General features: G+C 32.8%; 1 protein-coding gene across 3 annotated transcripts; it reads right to left on the minus strand.

Moving 5' to 3' along the window:
- Positions 1-239: 239 nt before the first annotated feature.
- Positions 240-6,456, minus strand: LOC127706472 (uncharacterized). Of its 3 annotated transcripts, none has more exons than XM_052211138.1 (2): positions 6,253-6,456; positions 240-1,224 (listed from the first exon to the last, which is right to left on the minus strand). In XM_052211138.1, the coding sequence occupies exons 1-2, from the start codon at positions 6,335-6,337 to the stop codon at positions 902-904; spliced, it is 408 nt and encodes a 135-aa protein (XP_052067098.1). In that variant the 5' UTR covers positions 6,338-6,456; the 3' UTR covers positions 240-901. The 3 variants fall into 3 exon arrangements, with proteins under 3 accessions (XP_052067098.1, XP_052067088.1, XP_052067079.1); XM_052211128.1 differs by lacking the exon at positions 6,253-6,456 and adding an exon at positions 1,800-2,028; XM_052211119.1 differs by lacking the exon at positions 240-1,224 and adding an exon at positions 4,658-5,682.
- Between the last annotated feature and the right edge of the window lie 4,336 nt (positions 6,457-10,792).

Raw genomic sequence — 10,792 nt, forward strand, 5'->3', positions numbered from 1 at the left:
AAAGTCAAGGTGAGACAACAAAACTTAGTTGTAAGATCTCTGAAATTTTTTACAGGGTACGAGTTTTTCTCATTGATGGTGATTGTACGGTGACAGTAACACCTGTAACTGCTTAAACCCATTTCTTATGCACTTTAGTTTGATAAACTCACTGAATATCATACCACATCTCCTCATTTTTATATGCATTACAATTTACATGTGCATGTAATTGTAAATATATATATATCAGAACAAAATTCATTGCGTCACTTTTATTTATGCATCCTTTGGCACAATACAAGTTCTAAAATTACACAACATAAAACAACTAAATGTTATTTCAGATGAAAGTTTTGTTTCAGTTCCATTCATAGGATTTATTAGATTTTGTATGTTTTGCCAAGTCCAATAATTCTCTCTATGTGAAATAGAGACATAGTTGACTAAACCACCAGGTGTCGAACATTCAAGAATTTTCAGTGTTTCTGATTTTATTTGATGAAAAGGTTGCCTGAGCTCTAGGAGCTTTAGGTTTTATCACGGGATATTCTGTGCTGTCAATAATAATCCAAGTCGTAGGAAACTTTAATTTGAAGTTGGATGGTGAAAAATACCTGACTAAACCACTAGATGGCCAAGTGTTAGCCTCACACCACTGTTTAGACATAAAAACAATCCATGTATACACAATATTCTTAACACTAGATTCAATCTAGAATTTAGACAGTTCAAAGTTGGTTGTATGATGCCTCAATTTCATCAAAGTCATAAAAAAACTGATTTTCAACTGACACCCTATCAATTTGAAAATATATGCATCTCAAACAATGTGCTGCTGGACCAAGTGTGGTCAAAACAAATAAAAATTTAGTATACAACTCTAAACCGGTATAAAAATGCATGGCTGTGTCACGTGTCTTCATTTCAAAATTTCTGTTAAAAACATAGGCATTGATGGTGTTTGCGTAATTCCATCTGTGAAGCTCAACATTAGCTCGGCAGTTGGTGGTGGACAGTCATAAATCCTTTCTGCAGTATGAATGACTTCTTCAGGAAAACCAACTTTACAATCAAAACTTTCCTCTAGATTTCTACTACAATATTCATCAAGTTTAGTTCTTTTGTTTTCACAGGAAACTGCCCTGATTTTTCTTTTTGCGGACGATTCAGTCTCTTGCTTGGTCCAGGAAAATAGGCTGGGAATTGCAGTAGACTTAAGTCTCTGTATGGTGGGTTTGCGCCCTGAAAAAGGTTATAAAACATTAGTTTTTTAATAATTAAATGAACTTCCATTAGCAATGTATACTTTGTACTACCTGGCGAAATATTAACTAGATTTATTCATTACAATCTGGATAAAACTATGTTTGCCTGATTCAATGTATGTTATGTAAATCCAAAGGACAAACAATGAGAGACTTATGCAACAAACTGAATTGTTTGTACCTAAATAACTATAATATAGATGAGAGCATGTCATTGTTTTGTTCCTGTTAACATTGTCATTGATATTTTTCAAGAAAGTCTATGAGGCATAGCTTATGCATTCCTGTCATTACTACATTAGCATAATTACTGCTAAAATAATTCTCAGTATGATATACCTCTTGTAAGAAATCATTATAATTGTAGCAATCACCAAAAAATCTCAAACAGATCACATTGAATCGTAATCCAAAAAATTATGACGTCTTGAATTACCCACCCCCTTTTAATTTTATTCTAAAACGATAATTGCGGTTGTAAACAGACTTTGGTTTATTCGCATGGCGATTACATATATAACTATATATTTCACAAAGAAAATAGAGTTTTACCATGAATAGTTTCCTGCACGTAGTCTTTTTCAGTAAAACGTGCCTTGCAAACAACAGCTGATTGAGATGGACTCCACGATATCATCGTGTTCTCGTCCAATCTGCGTATGGGCCATGGCGTTGATCCAACTTTTCCTTCTTTTTAAGTCATTTGGAAATGCATGTCCTCCTCTTAAATGACATCCAGGTACACAACAACAAGTACTTGGCATCGTTTATTAAAAATATAACTGAATAGTTGCACAGTGCAGAAACCGGAAGAAGAGGAACAGGAACCACGGCGCCACCTATTCAGGAACGATAATTTGCTACTTTATATAACTGCGAAAATAACGTTAGACGGGTTCACGTGCATAAACAGAAATGCGCTTTAAATTGTATTATATAATTCATGTTCAGTCGACCTTTAATTATTATATCAACGACTGAAATGATTTATAAACATCTAGATTGCAGATAACACTCGAAATTAACCCGAGCTCTTTCCACACGGAATTCAAATAATTCTAGTTTGTCAATCGGTTGACTGCTTATAATGCAAAATACTAATATATCAAAAGTTTTTAAAACTAACAAAACACAATGATCGTTTCTCTATTTCCCAATGTAAATGAAATGAAACAAAAAACATTTTATATCGCAATAAGAAGAGGAGAGAATTCAACTTTTCCGGATCTACTTGGAGTCTAATGACCCCCCACGTAGATAAGTTGGATATCGCGGAAGGAAGGATTAACCCGGCAACTAGAAAGGCATTAAAGCACTGCCTTTAAAAATGCTTATTTTTGGCCCCTTATTCCTAAACTTTTTGGGCACTTACCCCCAAACTCAATTCCAGCTTTCCCTTTATGATATGGAACCTTGTAGTACAATTTCATAAAGATCCATACACTTACACACAAGTTATTGCCATGAAACTAGAAAAATGCTTGTTTTTTGCCCCTTTTTGGCCCCTAATTCCTAAAATTTGGAGGCAATTACCCCCAAATTCAATCCCAGCATTCCCTTTGTGATATGGAACCTTGTGATACAATGTCAGAGAGATCCATAGACTTGCACACAAGTTATTGTCATGAAACTAGAAAAATGCTTGTTTTTTGCCCCTTTTTCCTAAAATTTGGAGGCAATTACCCCCAAAAATCAATCCCAGCATTCCCTTTGTGATATGGAACCTTGTGGTACAATGTCAGAGAGATCCATAAACTTACACACAAGTTATGTCTGGAAGTTACAAAAATGCTTATTTTTGGCCCCTAATTCCTTAACTGTTGGTACCATAACCCCAAAAATCAATCCCCACTTTCCTTTTGTGGTATTGAACCTTATTTTAAAATTTCATTGAGATCCATTCACTTAAACTAAAGTTAGAGTGTGAAAACTAATGTGTCTTCGGACGCCGACGCCGGACGACGACGACGCCAACGTCAACGTTATACCAATATACGACCACAAAAATTTTTTTGCGGTCGTATAAAAAGTTCTTAATTAAGAAATAAACTGATTCGCTGAGCGCAGCTGGATACACCCGCAGAGGTACTACCCTGAACAGCTGGGGCAAAAATGGACACAATATTCAAGCTTGATACAGGTCTGAATTTGGATTGTAATTAAATATTTGACATATTATAGTTTCTGAATAAATGTAGTCAATGAACTTGAAATCGGTTATATGAATTGAATTTATATTCGATTAAAGATTTCTTGCTGTTGTGCAATACACTGTGCTGTTGTGCAATACTTAATAAATCTGTTGCCAGACTATAAACAAATAAAGTCCAATTTCTTCTCAATGTCATATTTGAAATTTATGAAAATCAATAGGGAGATTACATCAATAGCTATAAATAATTCACCAAAGTTTCATGTGAACTGCTTAAAGCATTTTTAAGTTGTTGTCCAAAAACTGGAAAATCCCCCCTTTTTTAATGAATAAAACCCCATAACTCAGAAATGTAAAATCTAAAATTTATAAAATTCTAAAGGGAGCTTACGGATTGATAATTTAGTCTTAGATGCAAGATTTTTTTATCAGTTGTTAGTGGCTTTGTACTAGCTGTCAGTAACTACGAGTACTCTCAGATTTGTACTTAGTGTCTTTTTGTTGTTTGGATGTACAACTACCCGACCACGTCCACTTGTATTTGTATTTATCCATCTGATGAGTTTAGCCTCTTTCAACTGATTTTTATAGTTCTTTCTTATATTGTACTGTTACACCACTGTCCCAGGTTAGGGGGAGGGTTGGGATCCCGCTAACATGTTTAAGCCCGCCACATTCTGTATGTACATGTATGTGCCTGTCCCAAGTCAGGAGCCTATAAAAGTGTAATTCAGTGGTTGTCGTTTGTTTATGTGTTTCATATTTGTTACATTTGTTCATTTTTTTACATGTACATAAAATAGGCCGTTAGTTTTCTTGTTTGAATTGTTTTACATTGTCATTTCTGGGCCTTTTATAGCTGACTGTGCGGTATGGGCTTTGCTCATTGTTGAAGGCCGTACTGTGACCTATAGCTGTTAATTTCTGTGTCATTTGGTCTCTTGTGCATGTGTAGAGAGTTGTCTCATTGGCAATCATACCACATCTTCTTTTTTATATTTACATCAACAGATATAAAAAATTCACCAAAGTCAAGGTGAGACAACAAAACTTAGTTGTAAGATCTCTGAAATTTTTTACAGGGTACGAGTTTTTCTCATTGTTGGAGATTGTACGGTGACAGTAACACCTGTAACTGCTTAAACCCATTTCTTATGCACTTTAGTTTGATAAACTCACTGAATATCATACCACATCTCCTTATTTTTATATGCATTACAATTTACATGTGCATGTAATTGTAAATATATATATATCAGAACAAAATTCATTGAGTCACTTTTATTTATGCATCCTTTGGCACAATACAAGTTCTAAAATTACACAACATAAAACAACTAAATGTTATTTCAGATGAAAGTTTGATTCAGTTCCATTCATAGGATTTATTAGAATTTTGTATGTTTTGCCAAGTCCAATAATTCGCTCTATGTGACATAGAGACATAGTTGACTAAACCACCAGGTGTCGAACATTCAAGAATAATCAGTGTTTCTGTTTTTATTTGATGAAAAGGTTGCCTGAGCTCTAGGAGCTTTAGGTTTTATCACGGGATATTCTGTGCTGTCAATAATAATCCACGGGATATTCTGTGCTGTCAATAATAATCCAAGTCGTAGGAAACTTTAATTTGAAGTTGGATGGTGAAAAATACCTGACTAAACCACTAGATGGCCAAGTGTTAGCCTCACACCACTGTTTAGACATAAAAACAATCCATGTATACACAATATTCTTAACACTAGATTCAATCTAGAATCTAGACAGTTCAAAGTTGGTTGTATGATGCCTCAATTTCATCAAAGTCATAAAAAAACTGATTTTCAACTGACACCCTATCAATTTGAAAATATATGTATCTCAAACAATGTGCTGCTGGACCAAGTGTGGTCAAAACAAATAAAAATTTAGTATACAACTCTAAACCGGTATAAAAATGCATGGCTGTGTCACGTGTCTTCATTTCAAAATTCTCTGCTGAAAACATAGGCATTGATGGTGTTTGCGTAATTCCATCTGTGAAGCTCAACATTAGCTCGGCAGTTGGTGGTGGACAGTCATAAATCCTTTCTGCAGTATGAATGACTTCTTCAGAAAAACCAACTTTACAATCAAAACTTTCCTCTAGATTTCTACTACAATATTCATCAAGTTTATTTCTTTTGTTTTCACAGGAAACTGCCCTGATTTTTCTTTTTGCGGACGATTCAGTCTCTTGCTTGGTCCAGGAAAATAGGCTGGGAATTGCAGTAGACTTAAGTCTCTGTATGGTGGGTTTGCGCCCTGAAAAAGGTTATAAAACATTAGTTTTTTTATAATTAAATGAACTTCCATTAGCAATGTATACTTTGTACTACCTGGCGAAATATTAACTAGATTTATTCATTACAATCTGGATAAAACTATGTTTGCCTGATTCAATGTATGTTATGTAAATCCAAAGGACAAACAATGAGAGACTTATGCAACAAACGTACATTGTTTGTACCTAAATAACTATAATATAGATGAGAGCATGTCATTGTTTTGTTCCTGTTAACATTGTCATTGATATTTTTCAAGAAAGTCTATGAGGCATAGCTTATGCATTCCTGTCATTACTACATTAGCATAATTACTGCTAAAATAATTCTCAGTATGATATACCTCTTGTAAGAAATCATTATAATTGTAGCAATCACCAAAAAATCTCAAACAGATCACATTGAATCGTAATCCAAAAAATTATGACGTCTTGAATTACCCACCCCCTTTTATTCTAAAACGATAATTGCGGTTGTAAACAGACTTTGGTTTATTCGCATGGCGATTACATATATAACTATATATTTCACATAGAAAATAGAGTTTTACCATGAATAGTTTCCTGCACGTAGTCTTTTTCAGTAAAACGTGCCTTGCAAACAACAGCTGATTGAGATGGACTCCACGATATCATCGTGTTCTCGTCCAATCTGCGTATGGGCCATGGCGTTGATCCAACTTTTCCTTCTTTTTAAGTCATTTGGAAATGCATGTCCTCCTCTTAAATCACATCCAGGTACACAACAACAAGTACTTATCATCGTTAATTAAAAATATAACTGAAATAGTTGCACAGTGCAGAAACCGGAAGTAGAGGAACAGGATCCGCTACCACGGCACCACCTATTCAGGAACGATAATTTGCTACTTTATATAACTGCGAAAATAACGTTAGACGGGTTCACGTGCATAAACAGAAATGCGCTTTAAATTGTATAATATAATTCATGTTCAGTCGACCTTTAATTATTATATCAACGACTGAAATGATTTATAAACATCTAGATTGCAGATAACACTCGAAATTAACCCGAGCTCTTTCCACACGGAATTCAAATAATTCTAGTTTGTCAATCGGTTGACTGCTTATAATGCAAAATACTAATATATCAAAAGTATTTAAAACTAACAAAACACAATGATCGTTTCTCTATTTCCCAATGTAAATGAAATGAAACAAAAAACATTTTATATCGCAATAAGAAGAGGAGAGAATTCAACATTTCCGGATCTACTTGGAGTCTAATGACCCCCCACGTAGATAAGTTGGATATCGCGGAAGGAAGGATTAACCCGGCAACTAGAAAGGCATTAAAGCACTGCCTTTAAAAACTGTATTTCAGCAAGTTGTCCATTATGTAACATTGAACCAGATGTGACTCACTTTATACTTAAATGTGAAAAGCTGTCAAGCATAAGAAATCGCTTTATCCAAGAGCTGAAATCTTTTCTCGTAGATAGTAATAAGCCGTCTTTGCTAATACAAGAACTATTTGATGATGAAGAGAATCTTTTTCATCTTATTATAGACTGTACAACATACCATTTTCTTACCTTTAAGGAACAGGTCCGTATAGAGACATCAACCAGAGGCCTGTGTTACAAACTATACCACAAACGTTTACTTTTAATCACGGTTAGAGTAAATTTACGGAGCGTCTTTTTACCACAGAACACCACAGAATACCACAGAACACCACAGAATACCACAGAACACTCAAAATATACCACAGAACTACACAAAATACAATAAATCTACTGAAATATACCACAGAACATTAAACTTACTTTATAAAACGCAAATCTAATAATTCAGAATTATATTATTTCTTTTATTCGGGTTACACCAATGACATGACGATTGACTGGATGAGATATAATTTTTTTGTTTTTTGGCATATTTTTTTTATATTTGGAGACCTTTGAGACACTAAACTAATGCATTGTAATAATGAAAATCTAAAATAAACATTTAAAAAAATAGTTTTGAGCAAAAAACATTTACCGCACGGTTTTCACAGTCGCTGATCAATATTTGCTTTGAATATATTGAACTGATCGATAAAAAGTGTCAATATCTCTTTTGTTTTACAATATTTTTTCGTGAAATTAAGAAATCTGCGAGTTTATTAAATATGTTGTTTACCAATAAAAACTTTATATAAATGAAACATGTTTTTCTACAAAAAAAGTTGATCTGACGGATTTTACCAGGGAATATTACGCTACGAATAATATTGATCTGATCGACAGAAAGTGCTAATTTCGCTTTTTCTTTTTAAACATTTTTTCATTAAATTAAGAAATCTGCGAGATTAATTAATATTTTATATGAAAATATAACCTTTATAGTAAAAAAAATGTTTTTCTACAAAAAAAGTTGACCTGACTGATTTTACCGGCGCGAATCACGCTATGAATAATATTGGCTTGATTGGCAGAAAGAGTTAATATTTCTCATATGTAACTATTTTTTCTGTGAAATGAATAAACCTATAAGACAATAAATATAATTTTTCAACTAAAATGATGTTGAACATCGGCTCACATTTTAATCTTGAATTTTTATTATTATAAAAATTGTATTCTTGAAATTACTTGACAATGATTAGAGAACAGGAAGACTGCTATCAACATTCTATTTAATATAATATATATCATTAATAATGGAATATTTACAATATTCTTCATTGTTTGGATTCTAGTTGCCACCTGATTTTATAAGGTAATTCAATTAAATATATTTGATGTCTCAGGTGTGAAAACTTAAATGACATGTTAATTGGCTTGATTGGTGAATACGACAAGTGTCAAAATTGGCTAATCTAATTAAATTTTGGTACTTTTAAAAATTGTGTCGGTGAACTTGCTAAGGTCAACATTAATTTGGGTCTCAAAAATATAGAATCTATATGTAAATGCTACATATACAAGTTTTTTCGATATAAAGTTTCAGTTCAACGATTTCTAAATGCATACAAAATTTGGTAAAAATCCGAAATATTGTCAAATGATTAGAGAAGATACACACACAACATAAGAATCCAAAAACAGTCATCGAACTTGAACTTTTTGATAATTAAAAAGACACACTTATAATATGTTATTAGTCAACTCAAATATAACTGTCCTACAACAAGTTCAGATATCTTTTTGAAAGTATTTGTAGCCCTTAACACAGGATTGTTTTATATGTAACTCTAAAGGAGAAAACTTTGATGTACAAACATTAGTCAAGTTTAAATAATTGTTTGAAACAACTCTAGATATCAGCTTAAAAACTCCTTTAATCACTTTTATAAAGTTTAATTATTTGTTGACAACAACTTTAATTAAATGTCACATTAACCATTTTTATTATTTATTGTAACAACTCTTAACATAAAAATAATAAAATAGTGAAAAAAAAAACTGATAAACAAAATAAATTTAACAAATAATTACGTATTTTCATAAATGAATTAAAAATTTCAAAAAAGATTAAAATGTATTTAAAATATAAATGTCACAAATATAAATACTCTTTGTATATTATGGTTTTAATAGCTAGGGGTTTTCGGTATGATCCCAATTATTGGCTATTTCGTTGGGGGCATAGCGATAGTGAGTCGACCCTAAATAGAAAAATTAAATTTATTTGAATAATAAATGTCAAATTATTAAAAGAATGAACAATAACATGATAATAATGTCTGAAGTATTAATATTTCGAAGTTCTGTGGTAAATTTTGGGTGTTCTGTGGTATTCTGTGGTGTTCTGTGGTATTCTGTGGTGTTCTGTGGTAAAAAGACGCTCCCGTAAATTTATTCTCAGTATAGCGGTATATAGGAAAACAAAATATATTCCATATCAGATAACATTTCGATATATACATTTGATCTGCATTTTACTGGATTTTGTCAGGATTTATATAGTGATTCTTATTCTACAATATTATGAGGTGGATAGTGTTTGAACTGAAACTCGTATCCGATGCTTATAAGATATCAACTGATTTTAGATTTTAAGTACTTCGTTTGCGTGTTATATATAGAATAATTGCTTACCTAATGAACAGTGGAAAGTTTTTTAGATTTTATGATAACAAATAAACAAGGATAGTGTTTGAACAGTAAACGCTAATACGAGGGCAGGAGTGTTTAGCCTGTTTAATATATAGATACATAAATAGTGAAATCTAGACGAGTGGATTGAGTAATAAATAGTTAATTTCGTTTAGATGGTGATGGATTAGTCCGCATGCTGTAAATATGTTACTGTTTCTAATAATTACGTTTATGAACATATACTATAACCAATTTTATGAGTGTCCCGTGTGTAAGGGTTAGGGTGCAAATAAAGAAGTACGCTGTAGAAGCGAAACTCCTGTTAGATGAGGAAGATAAAGACTTAGGGCTAGGTAACAGGTAACTGGCTAGACAGACATGTACTCCTTACAATCATTCCATACACCAATTAAGTTGACCTATTGCTATTTGTATTTGAAAAACAGACCAAAACACAAAAACTTAACATTGACCAATAAACCATGAAAATGAGGTCAAGGTCAGATGACACCGGCTAGATGGACATGTACACATTACAATCATTCCATAAACCAAATATAGTTGACCTACTGCTTATATAACTTGAAAAACAGACCAAAACACAAAAACTTAACATTGACCAATGAACCATTAAAATGAGATTAAGGTCAGATGACACCAGCTAGACAGACATGTACACCTTACAATCATTCCATACACCAAATATATTTGACCTTTTGCTTACAGCACTTGAAAAACAGACCAAAACACAAAAAAATTAACAATGACCAATGAACCATGAAAATGAGGTCAAGGTCAGATGAAACCTGCTAGTCTGACATGTACCCCTTACAATCATTCCATACAACACTTATTGTTGACCTGCAGCTTGTAGTATCTGAGAAACGGACCTAATCATGTAACTTTAACCTTGATAACTGATCCATGAATTGAGGTAAAGGTCAGGTTAACCCTGTCTGATGGACATGTAGACGTTGCAAGGAACCCATATACCAAATATAGTTATCCTATTATTCATAATAAGTGAGAAATTCACATGACA

This window comes from Mytilus californianus, unplaced genomic scaffold, assembly GCF_021869535.1.
Source record: "Mytilus californianus isolate M0D057914Y unplaced genomic scaffold, xbMytCali1.0.p SCAF_1, whole genome shotgun sequence".
NCBI lineage: Eukaryota > Metazoa > Mollusca > Bivalvia > Mytilida > Mytilidae > Mytilus > Mytilus californianus.

Coding starts and splice junctions, on each gene's coding strand:
- LOC127706472 (XM_052211119.1), bottom strand. CDS start 6,337: ATGATATCGTGGAGTCCATCTCAATCAGCTGTTGTTTGCAAGGCACGT. Junction 5,683..6,252: donor CGTGCAGGAAACTATTCATG/GTAAAACTCTAT, acceptor AACCTTTTTCAG/GGCGCAAACCCACCATACAG.